The sequence below is a fragment of the Piliocolobus tephrosceles genome, chromosome 1, assembly GCF_002776525.5.
Source record: "Piliocolobus tephrosceles isolate RC106 chromosome 1, ASM277652v3, whole genome shotgun sequence".
Lineage (NCBI taxonomy): Eukaryota > Metazoa > Chordata > Mammalia > Primates > Cercopithecidae > Piliocolobus > Piliocolobus tephrosceles.
Window position 1 is genome coordinate 122,949,481 of NC_045434.1, and position 23,997 is coordinate 122,973,477.

General features: G+C 37.1%; 1 protein-coding gene across 2 annotated transcripts in view; it reads right to left on the reverse strand.

The window, feature by feature from the left end:
• Positions 1-23,997, reverse strand: part of SNX7 (sorting nexin 7) — a 106,812-nt gene that overhangs the window by 78,672 nt on the left and 4,143 nt on the right. For both annotated transcript variants that reach the window (XM_023231044.1, XM_023231043.1), the window contains exon 2: positions 1,408-1,590. In XM_023231044.1, coding sequence (XP_023086812.1) covers positions 1,408-1,590 — 183 coding nt within the window. The remainder of the gene's footprint in view (positions 1-1,407; positions 1,591-23,997) is intronic.

Genomic DNA, 23,997 nt, shown 5'->3' on the forward strand with positions numbered 1-23,997 from the left:
ATGGCAATTACAGGTAGATGGCAACTATTCCCATACAGGTAGATGGCAACTACTGAACACTTATCATGTGTTAGGCATTTTACTAAGTGGGGTTTCCATTGATTCCTTATTCTACTGCAACCCTACAGAAGTGAGTTCTATTTTCTCATTTTTATCGATTCAAAAAAACAGCTTAGTTGGATTAAATATACGCTTTTGATGTTTTGCCATATTGACTCTAATGTTTTACGTTTCTTAAGAGTTCAATAGAATAGCATGAGAAAACAGAGGAAGAATAACTATTTCAGCCAGGGGACAGTAACAACTAGAGAAGCCTTCACAGGCATATAACATTTTGAGTTGTATACTGAAAACTAAGCATGACTTCTTCTGTCTGAGAAGGGGACGGACATAGCAAACAGAAGGAAAATTATATGCAAAGTTACGAGAGCAAGAGATCCCCTAAATATTCAGAAAACAGAAGCAGCTCTACATGAGTGGAGAGCAAGGGTACTGAATGTGAGGTGTAAGAAGTAAGTTTTATCTGGCAAGTTGGCACCACACTGAGAAGCCCCTTTATATGTCATACAAGAAAGTCTGCACTTTGTTCTGACTGAAATAATGAGGCAAGAAGGGATTTTAAGAATTCAAGTGAAGAAATCAGCAAACATAACTAATAGCAGTGTGGCAGTTTCCTTGGAAGAAGTGATTATAAGAACATAGTTCAGAACTTTTTCAGCAAAAAAAAGAGACATACTTTTACATATATGAAGTATAAAAGTCTAGGGTGAGGCTTCATAAACAAAATATCATAAAGAGAATTATTTTAAAATGCTATTAAATAAATGACTTAAAATACAGATTATACTAGGTGATTGCTTAATTGTGCCTGAGGTAAACTATCTCTGCAGTGCTTTGCCCTATGATTAAAGAGATCTGTGTTCTAGATCTACTTTGCCCTTGAATTATTGCACACTTAACAGTATCTCATACATGAGACAAAGTGGCCACTTGCCCCACTTTGAAAAACAAATGGTACTATATTTTATAATGTTCCAAAGAAATCTGAATACATAATATTGCAAACTGTTTAGCTATTTTCTTTTTTTATTAACAACTTGAGGCCCATCTTTTCCAAAGCTACTTCTTAATAATTTTTTTAAACTAAAAACCTAGATGTTCTTATTCTAAGAAGTATAGCTGCTATAAAATCAGTGACTTTCTCAGGTCAATTTGAATTTCACTGACTTGATACAGAACAAGTGAAGGGCAGATAAGCAGCAACGTGTTAGCCAAAAGGTTTGAAAAACTAAAAGTCAATTCAGCTAAGATCCTGGAATGTTGAGAATTACAATGAACAAGAGGGACTTACTTCCAAAGCTTCAAAAAAAGCAGCTATATTCAAGAAAATATTCATCCAACGTTTACCTTAGTAATAATTCTATAGGTAATGAAAGTTTCTATTGTAGTAACGTGACTTTCAGGTTCATCAACTGTGATAAAGAGATCCTTTAAATCTGGTTCATCCTCAAACTTGATTTGGTTTATCATTGATAAAGGGGACGTTGGCATCATAGGGCTGAAGGAGTTCATGTCCATCAATGAGGCATCCTAAGAAATAAAACATTCAAAAATTAATATCAATAGAAAAATTAAACTCTTCCATTTCTAGATGCTATCAATATTAATGAAGTATATCAAGAACAAAAAGGATTACTGGGTTTTTAGTTAAATGTGGCATATTGAACATGTATTTTTACCTGTTTCCTCTTAAAAATCCCATCCAAAAGATGACAGTAAAGAAACAAACAAACAAATGAAAAGTACAAAGCCTCAAGGATTGCTATGGTTTGAATGGTTCTGTTCCCTCCAAATGTCATGTTGAAACTTAATCCCCAATGCAACAGTATTAAGAGGTGGAACCTTTAAAGGTAATTAGGTCATAAGGGTAGAGCCCTCATGAATGGTACTAGCCACCTTCTAAGAGGGCTGTAGGGAACAAGCTAGTGCCTTTCTTGCCCTTTCACCTTCTTCCATGTGAGGACACAACAAAAAGATACCATCTTGGAAGCTGAGAGCATCCCTCACCAGATGCCAAAAGTGCAAGCACTTTGATCTTGAACTTCCTAGCCTCCAGAATTGTGAGAAATCAATTTCTATTATTTATAAATTACCCAGTCTCAGATACTTTGTCATAGTAGCACTAACAGACTCAGGTGAAGATAAGAAGCAAAAACTACGTAAATGAAAGGTGCCAGCTACTTTTTGGAAACTGGAGAACTGATCATCAAGCGGTAACTTAAATAGTAGAGCAGAGAAAACTGAAAAGTAATACTGAAGAGAAGAGTAAACTAGGAAGAAGCAAGGATATTTATGATGTAGAATGCCAGGAAGGTTCAAGAATTGGAAGCACCAAGAACCTGTGGACATAAAGGTTGTGGCAGAGCAAACACCAGATGATTGGTTATTAAGAAGATCTAATAAAACAGAAAAGAGCTAGAACCTCGGATTCCCTCACCTACCCTAGGCAATCAGGTAACTTTCCCACCCCAATTTGGCAGAACACTGGAAGTTTACTTTCTGAAAGGTCTGAACTCGAGGGCATCCAGTAGGATAGGGGGAGAGGTCCTATGAAAAGCCAGCTATCAAGTGAAAGTCCTGCATACCAGACCCAAAGACATGCAATCCTGTTCACCGGCTCCCAAGAACGTTGGCAGGAAGGTGCAATCCCCACCCCATCATAATCCATTCAGGCTGTTATTAAAGAAAAATACAATAAACTAGGCTTACAAACAACAGAAATGTATTTCCCACAGTTCTAAACTAGGAAACTCAAGATCAAGATGTCAGCAGATTCAGCATCTGGTGAGGGCCCACTTTACAGAACAGCTTCCTTTCACTACAATCTCACATGGTAAAAGGGGTGAGGGTCTCTCTGGGGTCTTTTATAAGGGCACCAACCTTAATCATGAGAGCTCCACCCTCATGATCTAATTACCTCCCAAAGACTCCACTTTCTACTATCATCGCCTTGGCAGTTAGAATTTCTAAGTATGAATTCTGGGTGGACACAAATATTCATACCACAGCACCCACCATAGTCGGAAATTTTCTCTCTTAGCTGATATTGGAGAAAAACTGACAATTGTAGCCCCCTAATGAATTAGACAGGTCTCTGCATAACCAGCCTACATCGAAACCCCTACCGCACATGCATAATGTCTACTCTGCTTTTTATTATTTGGTGTAGGAACTACCAAACATCTGAACATGAGGGAAGGCTCTGATGTGAAATAAAGTCACAAACAAACCAAAACAGAAGATTAAAGGAAGCAGAAACAACAGAGCATAAACACTTTTTAAAAACCATGAAATCACCAGAAAGATAATAGAAAATATTAAATCTATGAATGAGAAAGCATGCTGTTTTTAAAAAAACAGAGAACAGCAATAACACCAACCAAAAAAGAGACTCATGAAAATTAAAATATGGTAACAATATAAAAACGCAACCGAAGGTTTGAAAATCAGAGCTCAAGAACTGTCCCACCATGTGAACCAAAAGAACAAGAAATGGAAAATGAGAAGATTTTTTAAAATGAAAGGATCCAGGCAGGCGGTGCTTGAATAAAAGGAATTCCAGAAAATGAAAAAGAAAAATATCCTTGACATAAAGTATTTCCAGGTTGATAGGGCCTGTGAGGTCTCCCCAAAATGAACAGGACACTGGTTGGGTAGACAGTACTCCTATAAGCATCCATCACCATGACATTTCATAAACTAGAGATTTTTAAATTCCTGAAAGATTTAAGAAAGAATATAAGTAAAATAAAGGAGGAATCTTGGAAATCAGAATGGCATCAGAGTTCTTAAATGGTGATGCTGGAAACTACATAATAAACTAATGTCTTCAAAATTTTGAGAGAGAAGTATTTTCCACCTAGAATTATACATACCCAGACAATTGTCATTCAGATATACATGTAGAGTAAAGCCATTTCAGACATAGAAGATTTCAAAAAAAACTTCCCATGTACCTATTCTTTGGAAGCTTCTTGACTTCTCCAAAATAAGGGAATATGCCAGGAAAGAAGATACAGAATCTAAAAACAAGAGTTACAACAGAAGATTAAAGTAAAGGAAATATCCCAGAAGATAATGTTCTAGGTTGACAGTTTTGCAGCAAACCTAGAGAATAGCCCATATACACTGGACCAGGAAAATAAATATACAGGGTGTCAAGGAGATGACAGGGAGAAAGAATAAAGGAAGTGAGGGAAGAAGGAAAAGGGGATGGTGGAAAACAGAACAAGAAAGGGGAGTAAGCAAAAGAGAAAAAAAAGAGAAGGAGAGAGATAAAAACAAGAAAGGGAATGAAAAAAGGAAGTGGAAGAAGGACAAAAAAGGAAGAAAAGGAAGCTGATAGAATAATGACATAAATCTGACAGGAAGCATGCCTATGTTAGATCTGTAGATAAATTAAAATTGGTACAAGAAAGTTAAGGAGAGAGAAAGCAAAAGAGAGAAAAGGAGGGATGAGAAAACTTTTACTTATTGAGAGTAAGCTGGAAACATGTTGCCCCATTATTCCTAAATAGGTCTGTATTTTCAGAAAACAAGAACTCTTCTATATAACCATAGTACCGATATAGGTATATGAATCAGGAAATTAGCACTGACACAATACAACGGTCTAATCCACAGACCCTTTTGAATTTCTGTGTCCCAAAAACATCCTATAAAGAAAATGTTCTTCCCCTCTGGTACAGAACTAAATCCAGGTTCATCTGTTACATTTAACTGCTATAGCTCTGGTCTCCTTCAATCTGGAACCATTTCTCATCTTTCACTTTCTATTATACTATAGACCTACCTGAAGCTATTTTATAGGCAATGTTTCCTTTTCTCAAATATATACATATGTTTTTCTCTCTCCCATCATCTTAATTTATCACCATTTTAAGGTAGATCCAGGTTTAAGAAAAAAATTATTTTTATTCAGACCCAAGCCATATAGTGAATTATGATTACATTTTCATTCTTTTACTGCTTTAAAAAATATCTTACAGTGATACTCCTGGCTTCAAACAATCCTCCTGCCTTGGCCTGTGACAAAGTCTGGTTGTGTCCCCACCCAAATCTTATCTTGAATTGTAACTCCGACAATTCCCATGTGTCATGGGAGGAAACTGGTGGGAGACAATTGAATCATGGGGGCGAGTCTTTCCCGTGCTGTTCCCCTGATAGTGAATAAGCCTCATGAGAGCTGATGGTTTTGAAAATGGAAGTTTCGCTTCACAAGTTCTTTTTGCCTGCTGCCATCCATGTAAGATGTGACTTACTCCTCTTTGCTTTCCACTATGATTGTGATGCTTCCTCAGCCACATGGAATTGTAAGTCATTAAACCCTTTTTCCTATATAAATTGCCCGGCCTCAGGTATGTCTTTATCAGCAGCATGAAAATGGACTAACACAGTAAATTGGTACTGAGAGTGAGGCACTGCTGAAAAGATATCTGAAAATGTGGAAGCAACTTTGGAATTGGACAACAGGTAGAGGTTGGAACAGTTTGGAGGACTCAGATGAAGACAGGAAAATGTGGGAGAGTTTGGAACTTCCTAGAGACTTGTTCAATGACTTTGACTAAAATGCTGATAATGACACGGACAATGAAATCCAGGCCGAGGTGATCACAGATGGAGATGAGGAACTTCTTGGGAACTGGAGCAAAGGTGACTCTTGTTACGTTTTAGCAAAGAGACTGGTGGCATTTTGCCCCTACCCTAGAGATTTTTGGAACTTTAAACTTGAGAGAGATGATTTAGGGTATCTGGTGGATGACATTTCTGAGCAGCAAAGCATTCGAGAGGTGACTTGGGTGCTGTTAAAGGCATTCAGTTTTACAACGGAAGTACAGCACAAAAGTCCAGAACATTTGCAGCCTGACAATGCGATTGAAAAGAAAATCCCACTTTCTGAGGAGAAATTCAAGCCAGCTGCAGAAATTTGCATAAATAACAAGGAACCAAATGTTAATCCCCAAGACAGTGAGGAAAATCTCTCCAGGGCATGCCAGAGGTCTTCATGGCAGCCCCTCCCATCAAAGGAGGAAAAAGTGGTTTTGTGGGCTGGACCAGGGTCCCCATAGGGTGTGCAGCCTAGACACTTGGTGTCCTGTGTCGTAGTCACTCCAGTTGCTTCAGCTATGGCTGAAAGAAGCCAACATAGAGCTCAGGTCATGGCTTCAGAGGGTGCAAGCCTCAAGCCTTGGCAGCTTCCACGTGGTGTTGGGACAGACAATGCATGGAAGTCAGGAATTAGGGTTTAGGAACCTCCACCCAGATTTCAGAGGATGTATGGAAATGCCTGTATGTCCAGGCAGAAGTTTGCTGTAGGAATGGAGCTCTCCTGGAGAACATCTGCTAGGGCAGTACAAAAGGGAAATGTGTGGTGAGAGCCCCCACACAGAGTTCCAACTGGAGCGCCACCTAGTGGAGTTGTGAGAAGAGGGCCATCATCCTCCAGGCCCCAGAATGGTAGATCCACTGACAGCTTGCACTGTGCCCCTGGAAAAGCCACAGACACTCAATGCCACCCCATGAAAGCAGAAAGATGGGACTATGCCCTGCAAAGGCACAGGGGCAGAGCTGCCCAAGACCATGGGAACCCCACCTCTTACATCGGCATGACCTGCATGTGAGACATGGAGTCAAAGGAGATCATTTTGGAATTTTAAGATTTGACTACCCCACTGGATTTCAGACTTGCATGGGCCCTTTGTTTTGGCCAATTTCTCTCATTTGGAATGGGTGTATTTACCCAATGCCTATACCCCCATTGTATCTAGGAAGTGACTAACCTTTTGATATTAGAAGTTCATAGGTGGAAGGGACTTGCCTTGTCTCAGATGACTTTTTGGACTGTGGACTTTTGAGTTAATGCTGAAATGAGTTGAGACTTTGGGGACTGCTGGGAGGGCATGTTTGTTTTTGAAATGTGAGGACATGAGATTTGGTAGGCACCAGGGGTGGAGTGATATGGTTTGGCTGTGTCCCCACTCAAATCTCATCTTGAATTGTAACTCCCACAATTCTCACGTGTTGTGGGAGGAACCTGGTGGAAGGTAGTAACTGAATCATGGAGGCAGGTTTTCACATGCTGTTCTCATGATAATGAATAAGTTTCATGAGATCTGATGGCTTTAAAAATGGGAGTTTCCCTGCACAAGCTCTTTTGCCCTGCTGCCATCCATGTAAGACATGACTTGCTCCTCCTTGCCTTCCACCCTGATTGAGGCTTCCCAAGCCATGCAGAATTTTAAGTTCATTAAACCCTTTCCCCTATATAAATTGCCCAGTCTCAGTTATGTCTTTAGCAGCAGTGTGAAAACAGATTAATATATCCTGCCAGAGTGCTGGAATTGCAGGTGTGAGCCACTGTGCCAGCCCAGTTTTTGTTTTCCTGAGTGTTCATTATTCATTTATTCATTCTCTCTCACTCCAAACTATATCAGTGTATATATGTATACTGCTATTTTTTATTTTTCAATGTTGATACCATCAATAGGTTTTCCAATAAGGAGACTAAAGAGTATAATATTTTGTTTAAATTAATTATATGACTATAATTAATTAATTATGTGACTATAGACTCAAATTAATTATATGACTACAGACTCACAGAATCCTATTTTATTCAGTGGATATAATTCATTAACATCATAATTTATTTTGATGTTTAAACAGTTCCAAGTTTGACAAGTGGGAGTCCCTTAAAGCTGCACCAGTATGTTTTTGATATGTCTTCATTATTCTTTGAACACCTTACTTTTTAGAACAAGATGTTTCAAGTTTATAATATTTTGTTCTTTCCCTGGCCAAGCTCTGGAATCAGACATTTCTCCGAGGAGCTCTGGTTCCTTTTTGAGAAGATTGGTATTTACAAACCAAGATGTTAGTGCTAGGAAATAAATGTATGAGACATACACACACAAATATACACTGATATAGTTTGGATGTTTGTCCTCTCCAAATCTCATGTTGAAATGTGACCCCCAATGATGGCAGTGAGGCCTACTGGGAAGTGTTTGGATCATTGGGGTGAATCTCTCATGAATGGCTTGGAGCCATCCTCATGGTAATGAGTAAGTTCTCAGTCTATGAATTCTGGCAATATCTGGTTTATTAAAAGACCCTGGATCTTCCTCTTTTTCTTGCTCCCTCTCTGGCCACAGGACATGCTGGCTCTCCTTCACCTTTCACTACAATCGTAAGCTGCCTAAAGCCCTCACCAGAGGTAGATGCCAGCACCGTGCTTCCTGTACAGCATGCAGAATCATGAGCCAAAATGAACCTCTCTTCTTTATAAATGACCTAGCCTCACGTATTTCTATATAGCAATGCAAGAATACACTAACACACACACACACACACGTACACATACACGTACACACACACACGTACACACACACACACATACACACACACAGATCATACAGCTCTAGATCTATGGCTAGATATAAAATACCAAGGGTACACAAATTAGAATTATATACCTCTATTTCTTTTTTCTTTTTTTTTTTTGAGATGGTGTCTCACTCTGTCGCCCAGGCTGGAGTGCACTGGTGTGATCTTGGCTCACTGCAACCTCCGCCTCCTGGGTTCAAGCAATTCTCCTGTGTCAGCCTCCCAAGTAGCTGGGATTACAGGCGCCCATCACCACGCCTGGCTAATTTTTGTATTTTTAGTAGAGATGGGGTTTCACCATCTTGGCCAGGCTGGTCTTGAACTCCTGACCTCATAATCCACCCACCTTGGCCTCCCAAAGTGCTGGGATTACAGGCGTGAGTCACCGTGCCTGGCCTATATACCTCTATTTCTAATTTGACATGTCATGGCTTGTCTAGTCTTTCCCTTTTCCATATTTATAACACTTTTTGCCAGCAGTGAGAAACCTAGCTCCTATTATCCCAAATATGTTTACTTATTGGCTCAATTCCCCTGTACATAACCAATCTCCCAACCACACTGGCTGCCTCCTCTGCTCTGACCACATAGACCAAGGCAGCCTTATTCTCAACCCCAACCATGCAGGATGCCTCCTCAGCTTCAATTTCAACTGGCAACACTGGTCATCTGCTCAGTCACCTTCAATAGTTTTGTCTAAATAAAAGAAAGAAAAAGATGAGAAAGGAAAGGCTACATGTTATTCTTTATAAATAAAATTAATTGAAACATAAGGATAATTACAGTAAACTTTAAATTCAAATAACGGTTCTTTCACTTGCAAAGATAAAGCTAACATTCTCAATAGAATGAGTTATTTCTGCAGTGGTAGTAAGAACTTATTCTCCAACTCTATACTTTTTCTTTTAGATACATTTGTTCCCCTAAAGTAGCGATACAGATGTTGGAATCAAAAGTTTTGTCTGTTGTTACGCATAAGACTATAAAGTTAACTGATGTATTTGAATATTAAATCTGCAAGAAAGCCCATTTTAGCTTAGCAACAAAGTTAGCTAGTACTGAGTAAAATTTTAAAAAATTATTACAAAGGAAGCCAAAAATGGCTTCTAGTCCTATCTCTGCCATTGACTAAGCAGGCACTGAACCACTAATTCGGCCTTTCTATGTTAAATTACAAAGTTGGACCTGATGATTTCCAAAATATCTCAGATCCAAATGCATTAATAAAGTACTGATGTTTAAAGAAGAGATACTTTTTTGTGAAACTATGACTGGGAAAAAAAGATGAAATCATAATATGGAGTTGTTTTCTCCTCAAACTAAATCAATAAAAATGCTTTTGAATCATCAATAATATTCAGAACACTGCTCTAAAGGCTCTTCCCACAAAAAGTTTAGCTCTGTGAACTATAACGCAACATTTAGGTCATCCTTCAATGTAATAATAGAGGAGATATTATCATAGGACATGCTAACTGAAGAAAGAAGATTAACAATAGTCATAAAGATTACAAAGATTCAGCCTATTATCACAAAAAGATCTGTGATCATTTAAGCATTAAGCAAGGAGTAAAAGACAAATTTCAGTTGGATTAATCAGACATACAAAAATATAGAAGCAATAGATGTCTTGCAAAAAAATTTAGTGAAATATATCATTTTATATCTCTATGAGTGGATATAATGAATTCTATCCATATGACAGAATACAATATAGTGACTTAAAGATGATTTAGAAGACCATACAATAACTTGGAAAAACTTTTCACAGTATGTTATTCAGAAAAAAAAAAAAGGCAAAATATAAAATTTGTGTAAAACCAGATTCCAATGTGTGTGTATGAGTATGACTGGGGGGATGGGCAGGGAGGCAGAGAGGGAACTTAGCAGCTATTTAAAAAAAAAGTTAACAGGAATTATTTCAGATGTTGGGATTGCTGTCGGGTTTAATATTTTTCTATGTGATTTGCTGTATTTTCCAAATATTCTAAAACATATGTTGTATTTTGTAACCAGAAAAAAATGTTAAAATTGTTAGAGTCAACATTGTACATGATGTGCTCAGAGACAGTAAGAACCACAGTGATAACACAGTTGCCTAGGGCTGTTCTGGCAGAATAACTTGGATTATATGTGATTTTTTTCTTAACAAGGTTGCATAGTTAAATAATGGGATGCTAACACAATGAAATACTAAGCAGCCATTAAAACCAGAATTTAGAGCTTCCAAATAAATGTGTAATCAGCATGTACAAAAATCTCTCTCAAAAACCATTTCATATAAATAGCAACTTTGTAAGCTGACAAATTTTAATTCGGTGGGCAAACGTACTTTGTATTTTACTGACATTACGTGCAAACGTGCTTTGGCATTCTTTTTGCTCACCCTTCCAACTCACCACAGCCTACTTCTTTTACCTACTACATAATTTAGCATTCTATTTCTTCTGCTTGAAATGCATCCTTTTGTAGAGTGGGAAAGATCTGCATGAATTTACAAAGGCTCACAATACCAATGAGTATAGTGTGGTGTCATAAAAATATGCTTCAATATCTAGCAAAGGCAGAAAATTACAGGCTGAAATTTAGCAACATTCCAGATTTCAGTGGAAGGATTTAAATTACTATGAATCACTCAAAAGCATTCTTAAAACCTCAATAAAACTGACTATCTAAAGTGTTTTATATTCACTTCAAAAAAACGAAAGAAAATATACTGACAATACTTAAAAGACTTAACATTTGGACATGAATAACTGAAGAAAATAAGTGTTTGAGAAGATCCAAAGAAGCAATTAACCAAAAAGAACTCCATTTAACCTTTTGCAGTTGATGCGTTTCAGGAGAAATGGATCATTAAAATTTGTTCTTTCCAAACAAAGGTCTCACCTCCCCAATAATGGATGTGTGTCTCCCCGTCTCTCTATCTGGATATAAGACCATTATCTTAGGGTCATTTAAACAATGAAAATATATCTTTTTACTTTTTCCTTCAACAGATTACAGCAGAATAAAAATTATCTGTGTGACAACTCTCTACTTCTTAACATTTACTCCTATAGCTAGAACACTGAAAATGCACACACACAAGAAAATCCTGGGATGGTTTCAGGCTGAGATTTGAGTGTTTAATAGAGAAGAAAGGCTGTGTTGCAAGAATTCATGGTCTTTTATCCGTACTCCAAAACAATACATCCACTGACTGTCAGAAAAACCACTTAAATAACTTAACTGAAATAAATGAATTGGAATGGTATTAGCATGATAACAGAATTTATTGCAAAAATCACAAATTAAGTGTAAGTTTTTCTGTTGTTACTTGGGGCTTATTATAAGTTGTTATGGGTCGAATTGTTACCTCACCCAAATTCATATGCTGAAGCCCAAATCCCCAGTACTGCAGAGTGTGACCTTATTTAGACTTGGGGTCCCTACAGATCTGATGAAGTTAAAATGAGGTCATTAGGATAGGCCCTAATCCAATTATGACTGGTATCTTTATATAAAAAGGGTAAATCTAGACACAGAAACATGGACAGAGGGAAGAGGATGTGTGGAGACACTGGGAGAACACAGATCTATAAGCCACGTTGAGAAGTCTGGAACAGATCCCTCTCTCAAAGCCCTCAGAAGGAACCAACTCTGCTGACTTCTTGATTTCAGACTTCTAGCCTCCAGAACTGTGGGTCAATACATTTCTGTTATTTAAGACACCCAGTCTGTGGTACTTTGTTACAGCAGCTCTGGCAATCTCACACAGCATTTCTGTACTTAAAATGGTGCACAATAAAAATCTGAGGACAGAGGCAAAGTTAAAAGGAAGAAATTGTGATTAAGATATTTCAATCTTGCTCTATTCTTTTTAACAGGTTAGTAGTCAACTCCAGGAATTTCTGGGAATGCTTTTTTCTACCCTCCTTTAATGCAATTAGATGGTTCCAACATTCTACCACTGAAATAAATAAATTAGATAGCTGAAATTTAAAATAAATGATGGTTTGTCAATATTTGAGTGCTCAGGTGATAAACAGCAATAGAAACAGGTTAAAAGGTGAGATCTTTAAGAGGTGTCCTTCTTTAATGTCCCTCATTGAAATGCTACTCAGGAATGTCTCATAAATGTAACGTGAATTACTCTGATAATACTAAATCACACCCACCATCTGTGCACAAACAGCTATTTTCTTTTTACAAGTCACAGGGAAAAAATCCATGTGAGAAGTGTAATAAATCAGAATACTGGCATGAAAAGGCCATGCAAATAAAATTGCTGATGCACAAGAAACACGCACACCCAAGAGACATCTGGTAAAAAAGCAACTTAAGGTGGAAGGAGTTTGAGAAACCATGTTGTTAAGAAGGACACTCATCTTGATAGGCCTAAATTTAGACTTGCCAGCTGTGTTTTGGTTTACAAATCCTTCCAATCTGCCTGCTTATAATAATAATAAAAATGAGAAAGGCTTTCTGTGGAACACTGTTGAAAATGTGACTGGGGGAAAAGCCAGCCTCTGTCATATTCTATAAAGGGGCATGCAACACTCTAGTCTTGTTTGACATGATTTCCATCACTACATAGTATATATACCCTTATATACATATATCACAATTTATTTATCCATTCTTCTGTCTCTAGTTTTTCTACTTTGTAATGGTGCTGCCTTGAATATGCTTGTACTTCCTCAAGTTTTATATACTACAGAGTTAGAGACTAACCTTAGAAATTTTACACATAATTTTATTTAACATAATTTTCCCTTCTGGCAGAAAAAAAATAAGAGTGGTATAATAAAAGAAAAAGTCTCTGTACATATGCAGTGCTAAAGTTAATCCAAGTTTACACATGTACCAGCTGAGTGAACTTGGTCAAGTAACTTTTCTGAGGTTCAGTTTTCTTACTTTCAACTTCTTAGAGAGGTCATAGCTCACCTTAGATCACAGAGGACTAAGAGGATAAAAAGATAATAAATGTGTGGTACACAAAGTCTGCTTGAAGGGTTTATATGAATTATCTCATGTAAACCTTACCACACTCCTGCAGAGTATATTCTTCCCCCTTGTTAGAAAGACAGAAATACTATTGGCAAGTGCTCTTTCTTCTCTTATTTTCAGATTAAATTACTTGTTCAAATAGTAACTGCTATTAAGTGAAAGAAGCAGGATTTGAGCTAATGGCCAATAAGCTCAAGTATAACAGGGGTCAAAATCTTACATCAAAATATGACAGGGGTCCCTAGGACTCATCACTGAATTCACTTTTTTTTCAGTTTCCCATGAAGTTAAATAAAAATCTAAAGCAAGAATAAGTAAATGTACGTAGTCAGTATACAGCTCTGTAGCATACAGAACATGAGGAAGTACAAGTGTATTCAAGGAAGCATTGTTGGAAATTAGAAAAAAACTAGAAACAGAAAAATGAATGAAGAGTGAAATAGGCATATAAGGGTGTACATACTACAGAGCAATGAAAATAAACTACAACTTCATACAGCAATGTGGCCAATTCTCATAAACTAAGTATTAGGAGAAAAAAAGCAAATTATAGGAGAATTTGCACAGGATGGTATCATTTTTTAAAGTCCTAAAACATTCAAGGCTCCCAAATCAGTAAATCTTTAAAATGTATTACTTCAAGATACCTATATAAACTTCCATAAAAACCAAACAAATGACAAACATAAAATTCAGATTATCCATTTCTTTTTCATAGGAGAAGGATAATCTACAGAGGGGAACACAGGGATGTCAAAATTTTTGAATGTTTTATTTCTTAAACTGAGGAGTGGAACATGGATGCAAATTTTATCATTCTATTACCAAGAATCTGCAAAAATGTTCTGTAAAGGGCCAGATGATAAATATTTGGGGCTTTATAGGCCATCTGGTTTCTGTCACAACTTCTCATCTTGGCCACTGTAGTGTAAAAGCTGTCATAGACAATACACACATAAATAGGTGTGACTGTGACCCAATAAAACTTTATTTATAAAAGGTCAACCAAATTTGGCCCTCAAGCTGTTGCTTGTTCTGGCTTTACACTATAGATATTATATAGACAGCTATATAATACAAACATATTTTATAAATATGTATATTGTTTCATATGTATGAAAATATTACATAATAAAAATCATTTTAAAAGTTTTCAAAAGGTATGTTTGAGTAGGATAAGTATATAGTGTCTTTCCACAGTATTTTTTTTATTTTTGTTTTTTGTTTTAGAGACAGGGTCTTGCTCTTTTGTCCAAGCTAGAGTGTAGTGGCGCAATCACAGTTGATTGTAACCTCAAATTCTTGGGCTCAAGAGATACTCCTTCTTCAGCCTTCCAATTACCTAGGACTATAGGCAGGAGCCACCATACCTGACTATTTCTTTAAATTTTTTTGTAGAGACAGGGTCTCACCATGTTGCCCAGGCTTGTCTCAAACTTCTGGCGTCAAGCAGTCCTCCTACCTCAGCCTCCCAAAGTGTTGAGATTATAGGAGTGAGACACCACACCCAGCCTCTTTTCAGTTTTCTAAAGAAACTTAGAAATAAAAAAAAATTCTCTTGACAAGTGGTAGGTAGGCAGAGGTAAGTTCCAGATTTGCAGCATTTCCCTTTCTGCGAAGGACATTTTTTACATTCAGACATATACACTCACAAATCAATGTTTTTAATCACCACAATAAAGACAACTCCATATATAAGCAAGAACAAATCAACAACAACTAAAATACTAAGGCTGAAAGGTAGGCAAGGCTCCCCAAGTAAGCGCATCCTCCAGCACACTGGTGCAGTTCGCACATGTGCCTCAGCAGTATGTCATATTACTGCATGTCAAAAATATTTTAAAGCCATGAATGTGAAATCCACAAACGATAAAAGGTCAACTGAAATGGACTTAAAATAAGTTTGGGGTAATAGATACACACATAAAACACAGTATCAGCCAACTACCCAACTGTGTTTCAGTGATGACTAACTGGAAGCAAAACAAACCAGGGAAAACAATTACTCTAACCAGAACTTCTGAAGAGGTTTAATATATGTCCTACAGACAGATAACACTGCAGACCCAACTCAGGAATGTAATCAAAATGGTTTTAAGGAGCACAACCAGCTGACTGTGCCCTAAATAGGCATGGCAAAAATGGATCCTGTCTTATCGTAAACCACAACTCTTCCCCTAAACCAAAGTATTGTCTTTACAGATATTCTCCTATCTGTAAGGGCCTAGATATCTAACTCCACCAACAAATTGACAGAGCATTTCTCAAGAGACAATATATGCTTATACATATATCGGGAAAACCAGTCGGTGATTAAAACAGATTCACCACACATTCTAATCTCCCAGGAATTCTAAATTGCCTGGCAGATATTACATGTAAGGACTCACTCCAAGAGGGAATTATGCACATATTGTATCACTTAAGAAACAATACTGTTGGAAGTGATACCAAAATTCTGGAAATTTAAAAACATGTGCTCTAATTATTTCAAATTAAAAGTACCCTACCCTCCTAAGTTTTATCTCCATGGAGCCTTTACATCCACAGAAAATTTTTCCAAACTTTCCATACTTAACTAAGTAGATGTATATATAGCCCTATCCAGATTATCAATTTATTGCTACAATATTTTCCCTTAAATAAGTATAGGTTCCTCAAAGATAGAAACCAGTATATTTTTGTGATCCTCTGAAGAGCTCACTACAAATTCAAAGTGGCTGCTTACACAAGTCAAAAACAAAATATTAATCTTATACACCACAATAGTAGATACTGAGCATTTTCTAAGTGCCAGAGACTATGTGCCTTAGCAACATATACATACATTATTTCATTTAATCCTCTCAATAATTTGATGGAAGTATAATTATCATTGTCCATATTTTACAGATGAATAAATTTGTGGTATAGGGATGATAATCATTCTCCCCAAATCACTCATCTCTTAATTTATAGCAAGACTCAACCACCCTCACCATCCATATGCACACAAAAAGCACTCAGTATAGTATTTTGATTTCACTTAACAAATGTTCACTGGATGTCACCCATGTGTCAGGCACTGGGCTGGGGATACAATAGTGGCCAAGACTGGTAGAGTTCCTGTTCTCATGAAGCTTATACTTTATTTGAGAGGGAAGGGGAGGGTACATATAATGAGCAAATAAATATATAGATAAGTAAGATAATTTCAGATAAGAAGAGTAAGTGTTAGGAGAAAATGGAGCAGGTTATTGGATAAAGGGGCTGCAGGGAGCAGGAAGAATGTTTTCCATAGAGCTGTCAGGGAAAGCTTCTTTGAGGAGGTAACATGAGAAGGAGTCAGCCATACAACACACTTGGAGAGCAGGATTGCAGTCGGATAGATCAATGAGGTCCAAGGCAGGAAGAATATTTGAGGAATAGAAAGGAGACACATGGCTGGAACACAGACTATAATGAAGGAATGACCAGCAAAGCTCATTTTCACATTTGCTGCGTCAGAATTCAAGTATTCATATATTTTATCTAATTGTCTTTTAAAAAGGGAGGAGCACTCTATGATAAATGAATGTTACCCCTGAAAATTCCAAAGTAAAACATCTGTTGCACAACTAGAGATTGTTCAGCATCTGTATGGTCTTATTCAGACTCTTCATGAGCATTAGCCAATTGGTGGTGATTAATCATATCTAATGCAGCTCCATTAATCTTGATTACACTTGAGTAATTTCTTAGTAGAAAATTTTATTTCTTGTATTTAATACTCTATTTTAAAAATTTGGTTTTATTTATTCAGAGAGGTCCAAGATGCCATTTGCCTATAACTTTGCCACAAAACCATTGTTAGAGGTGGTCTGATTGTTCCTAATGATCCCTCTTCTTTTTGTGAGAGGATTACATCTCCTGGCCAGTTGCCAGGTGATTTTCAGAGCCTCCCAATTGGTTTAGCCAGTTACTTGCTTTGGACAATGGCAGTATCTGCGTAGAAGATCTGGGAGCCATTGTCTATTTCCACCAGTGCTCATATTATTTTCCCTCTGTCATAGGAGTGGCATGTCCCAGTCAGAGGTTACTGCTTCAGTCTTGATCCCAAAATGAAGAAGACATGTGGAACAGAGTCAAAGCCTAGAGCAGAATCACAGTTTAGCCACAGCTGACAGATAAACGAGCAAGAAAGAAAACGTAATTGTAAGCAAGCCACTGAAATCTCGAGGTTGTACTGCAGCATAACCTAGTGAAAGCTGATGAAGATAGCATTCAATGTTCAAATTAGATTACAAAATACACATGCACATTTTTCTCAGAACAAATTAGAGATTCATTTTATCTAATTTCCAAGATTCATATACTAAGAATTTGCCATTTGTTTCTGGTAACACATAAGGCTTTCATTTTCATTCCAAACAGACGTTTTCTCTTAATATTTCAATTTAAATGATCAAGCTTCTGTTTATTTTAAAACAAAAACTTATCTAAAAATGAAACTATGATATAAAATCATTTTTGTAATAGAAATGAACCTAAAAATATGACAAATGAAAGAACCTCAAAATTATGATAAAGCATATATGATATGACTCTATTTATTTGCAATTACCTAAAAAGACAAATTTATATAAACAAAAAATTTAGATGAGTGGCTTTTGTCTGTGACAGAGAGAAAACAGAGATTAACTGTAAACAGGCATAATGGATCATATTGGGGAGATGAAAATGTTCTAAAACTTGTTTATAGTGATAGTTGTACAATTGGTTAATTATCTTTAAAATAATCATTCACCCAAAATGGGTGAATTTTATGGTATATAAAATATACTCAATAAAATTGAATTTAAAAAGAAAAAAAGAGCATGTCATATAAAAGCATTTCTCAATGCCAAAAAATAAGACAATTTTTCTATTTCAATGTTAAAACTGTTGGTTTAACCCTATGTTTTAACATAAGCAGATTTTTATGTCAGTATTTACTAATAATTTTAATTGTCTTTTTTGTTAATACTAGAGGTAACACTCTATTATCCAGCTTGATTGTTATACACAATCCAAAGTTAATCAAATATTCTGTTTAAAATGAGCAAAATCTTTTAAGCATATAACTCTTTATCTGTTTATTGAGAAAACTGTAAAGTATATACTTAAGGTGATTCCAATGTAAATGTTTAACTTTTAGTCACATATCTTCTTTGGAAAGTGTGTGACTCAAATAAACAAACATGAATAATATAAATTTTGAACACCGTAACCACATAGCTATTGAATCTGTTTCCTTTTGATCACACTAGCTACTTGTAAAACTACAGCACGCTATCAGTTCAGAGTGTGCTAGAGCATATTATCAGGACCCTCAAGGATACGAACATAAACTTTATCTTTAAAACTCATGGAAATAAAGTATTCTTTTCAGAGTACACTAAGTTTAAATCTGGAGTCTTTTAATATCATTTTCTCAAAATACTTGTCATAACTTTCCTCATTGCTCTTGACCAATAAATAAATAAACACCGTCTCTGCATAAAAGAGCTGTAGCTCTTTCCTACAGGTCCTCACAATTTTTTTTCTTTGTTTATACAACATCCAATCCCCTTTCCAAATACAGGCATGTGTCATTTAACAATGGGGATAGAAATGCAGCCTTAGGAAATGCTGTCATCGTGTGAACATCATAGAGTTCACTTGCACAAACCTAGATGGTAAACCCTACTTCACACATAGGCTATATGGTACAGCCTATTGATCCTAGGCTGCAAACCTGTACATGTTACTGTACTGAAAACTGTAGGCAGGGCTGCAACACATGATTAGAAAACATACAGTAAAAACACAGTATTATAGTCTTAGGCAGTCCATCATTGTCCAAAACGTTCTTACACAGCACTCGACTACACAACATTGGCTATAGTTTCTGCTAGTGCCTGTTCCTTTCTGTACCTGCATTTCCAGCCTTTATATCTACTCTGTGAGCAATCTAATATTCAAGATTGCACTTCTTTCCTGCCAGAGTTGGTTTCCACTGCTTGTAACCAAGCTCCCCGAGACAGGTGCTATTATAGCATTAATAGCTTAATATGTTTTTTTCTTTTTCAAGTAAAAGAAGGTTTCTAAATTATTATCTTTGGATTGTTTATGCTTCATGTTTATTTCTTCTAATATAATCTAAATGGGGGATTTTGTTCAGGATTGAGGCTCAACATAGCTGTCTGTATTATCAAACAATAACATTACTCACCATTAATTAAGACTTAATTTAATTCTATTTAGTTTAGTATCCTGACAGGAAAGACCAATATGATACAAACTGAATTCACAAACAACAGACCACCAGCAAATTGCTGTAATAACTGTCTCTATAAATATGAAAAAAGTCAGAGGCTATGTCATTCATTAATGTATTTATTTTGTAAATAGAGTTCCTACTCTCCAACCTTCAAGGAGCTTAATCTATTGAAAGTAGACAAGCAATCAAGATTTTGGAAAAGAGAAATAATATCTATTTATAAGGCAGAATGTATTAAGCATCAGATGATTCGAAACACTAGTATGGAGAGCACAGACTGGAAAAAATTAATTCGAGCTGAGGATTGAAAAAGGTTCTTAGGGATGATGAGTAACAGAAAAGATTTTATTTCACTATCCTAACAATAAGTACACAAAAGTAGAAAAATACACAGTAAGTTCACATAGTGGCAAGTGGACCAACCTAGATCAGTGCTTCTCAAATTGTATGGTGGAAACAAATCACCAGGAATCCTGTATAATTGGGATTCCAGTTCACTGGGTCTGAGATGTCATTTGTAACCAGCTCCCAGGTGATGCAACAGTCATAGAACTGAACAGTGAGGCTCTCTGGGAAAGAGAGTGATGGTGAAGGAGAAGGCTGACAGCCTGATCATCAACAGCTGTGAATGGCAAAAGGTGACAATATGATCAGAGCTGTGTGCTCTGGAAATGCTGATTTGCTGGGAACACATAGAATGGAGGCAGAATATTAAGAGAATGAAGACCTTATGAGGCTATTTTAATAGTTCTCAGAGGTAACCACATAACCACTCCAAACAGAGGGGAGGAAACTGAAAGAAGGCACTAATTCCAGAGATACTAAAAAGGCAAAAATGATGGGGGACATTCAGATATATGAACAGACATGAAGAGTGTGCATCAGAGGGATGTTTAGAAGGTAAACACTGAGGATTTTATCCTGGACACCTAAGGAATTATTACATCACTAGCAGAAAATTAAAATGAAAAGACAATGGGTTTGGGAAGAGAAATTAAGAATTGGAGAATGTCAGAACATAGTCCAATCTGGAACTAAATTGAAGGGATGAATAGGCCCATCTAATTAAGACTTTCCACTGCTCTTACGGTTAAATTTAGTAAGTTAAAAATTCACTGGAACAGGCTCTTAGTAGTAAAAAAGGGCAGTTCAACTGTCACACCCTCCTCTCCTGTGGGACAGTTAGTCATCCAGCTTGTTCTAGAACATTTTTAGTGACAGAATTCATGATTCTGTTGGGTAATCCCTTTCATTTTGGAACCTTTAATTATAAATCTATTTTCTGAATAAGCCTGAAACTTCTCTGTATTTTTTCACCCAGTGGTCCTAGTTCTGCCCTTCAAAACTGTAAACATTTAATCCACCTGGATCATAATAAGTCTCCAAAAGAAGTTATTAAAAGAATTAACCCATCTCTTCCAAGCTAAATCACTTTTTGTTCTTCCCCAGACTTTCCTCACAGGTCATGGTTACCAGAACATATCATCAGTGAAATCCCTTAGTTGATTCTGTTTCATGGATAGCAAATATGTAACAAGACTGTTACTACTTCCTGTGCCAATGGAAGATCTTGTTAATGGATCTAAGCCCTCTTTCTAAGCCCAGACCAGATTTCAGCTCCATCTTAACACAGTATTCCAAAGAATCCGTAACAACGCACTGGCATCTGAAGATGAGACCATATTCCTCTGCCATTTTTTGACATCGACTGTTAACTCTCCTTTCAAAATGCTGAGAGTGGAATGGATCTTCAGAAGTGGCATGGACAGTTCAAATTACATTAAATTTAATACCCTATATGACCTTGAAAACACAGTGTTTAAATTCAATACCATGTCATTTGTGTATACTGGTTTTTCAGTCACTGAAAACCACTAGGCATTTTTGCACATAAAATGGTCCTATACAAGGTCTCCCCAAACTTATTCTGAAGTTTCCTTATTTTTTTGGTTTTATTGTTGATCACATATGCTACCCCAAAAAGAGAAACTGAGCTTTTCACCTTTCTACTTCACCTACCTAGACTTCCTCCCCAAGGAGAAATATAAAAGAATACTTAACCTATAAGAGAGCTATAATGGCACAGAGTGAAATTTTTTGTAAGAGAAACATAAATAGTCCTGGATCAACCCTATTTTGTTTTATTGGGTTTTTTTTTGTCTGTTTGTTTGCTTTTTCGTAATCACCAAAATAGTAAGGCCCACTAAGACAAGATCAGGATGTAGGCCTTAGGGAAAGGGGAACCCATATATTAAGTCATGTAATCGTCATGTTAGTATTTATCCTCATTTTACAGATGAAATATCTGACTCATTGACGTTAACTAACTTGCCTTAGGCAACAATGCTAGTTAGCAGTGCAGCCAGGATTTCAAATGCAGGCAATGTAGTTACAGTCCCTACTCCTGCGCAGATGCGGTGGCTCACACCTGCAATCCCAGCACTTTGGGAAGCCAAGGTGGGCAGATCACCTGAGGTCAGGGATTTGAGACTAGCCTGGACAACATGGCAAAACCCCATCTCTACTAAAAATACAAAAAAATTTATATATACAAAAAAAAAAAAAAAAAGAATTGCTGGGTGTGGCAGTGTGCACCTGTAGTCCTAGCTACTGGGGAGGCTGAGGTGGGAGGATGGCTTGACCCTTGGGAGGTGGAGGATGCAGTGAGCCAAAATCATGCCACTGCACTCTAGGCTGGGTGACAGAGTGAGATCCTATCTCAAATAAAAAGAAATGAGAGTTTCTACTCCTAACCACTAAGCCTATATCTTAATGGTATTTTTACTTACAATGACTAATGGAGCTTTCTTCGGAACTTCATATTTATGCCAATTAAATTTCATAGTCTACTCCTGAATACAATGTTCTAACTTATCAAAAGATTTGGAAAGCCGATTATGATATACAGACTATTAGCTATGGTTATAGTTACTACTGCTGTGTAACAAATCATCTGAAAACTTAGTCATATAAAATGATTTTATTGTTTTAGATTTTATTATGCCCACTGGTTTAGGCAGGAATTCAGGCAGCACACAGCAGAAATGTCTTGTCTCTCCTCCATTATATATGAGGGCTCAACTGAACAGACTTGATGGCTGAGGGCATGTGAATGCTGGAGGCTGAAATCATGCAGACATCTTCACATGAAAGCCTGCCACTTAATGCTGGATAGTGCCAGGGCCTTCAGCTGGGGCTGCTGACCAAGCATTTACATGTGGTTTCAATATAACATGGGTTTCCTAACATGGAGGTTTTAGGTTGCATGTCTTACATGGTGCTCCAAAAAGCACAGTGTCCCACTGGACAACACAAAACCTACATTCCCTTTCATGATCTAGCCTGGGAAGTTGCACAGCATCACTTCCACCATATCCTATAGATCAAAGCAGTCATAATCCCACCCAAGTTCAAGGAAAGTAGCATTTATTCCACCTCTCCATAGGAGAGTGGCAGGTCACATCATACAAGAGCATATAGAATGAGAGATACTGACACAGCCACCTTTATTGAAAGTAACTCTCCACATTTTTGTACTATGTCCTATGACCCCACCCATCTATTTTCTGTGCCCTAGGAGGCTGGCACCTATGGATGACATCACCTTAGCAAGATCACTCAAGGAGGAGTGCAAGCAGGAGAACCAAGGGTAGGAGAAGAGGAATTCAGGGAACATACCCCTTATTTCCTCCTGCTTTGGCACGTTTCTGGCAGTAGCTACCTCTCTCTGTAAATACACTTCCTGAATAAGTGTCCCCATCTCCACAGCTCCAGGTCTGACTGGTTTCCAGCAATGCTATTTCCATTTCTTGTCCCTTTAAAGCTAGGGACGCTAATAGTTTTTTGCCACTACAACTCTCTAAATGCCTCAGTATTCCTTGTATATTCACTAACTCTGCCAATAATTCCATAAATAGTCCCCGCATTCAACTCTCATTTAAATCATTGGAGAGAATTCTGATTTTTATCAGGGTGACGACTGATACAGGCACACAACAGAAACCAAATAGAGACTGTTCAGAGAATACATGTGAGAAATTAGTAAGCAGGACTTCCTAATCTTTGTCTAATTATTTGATAGATGAATAGTATAATTATGCAGCCCCATCACTATACTGAATTTCCAAATTGACAAAGAAAAAACATATATAAAGACATGTATACATGTCTTTGTTAGATGTCTCAACTTTACTCTTTCAAGAATAACCTTTTCAGCTGGGCGCAGTGGTTCACGCCTATGATCCCTGCACTTTCGGGGGCCAAGACCGGTGGGTCACCTGAGGTCAGGAGTTCAAGACCAG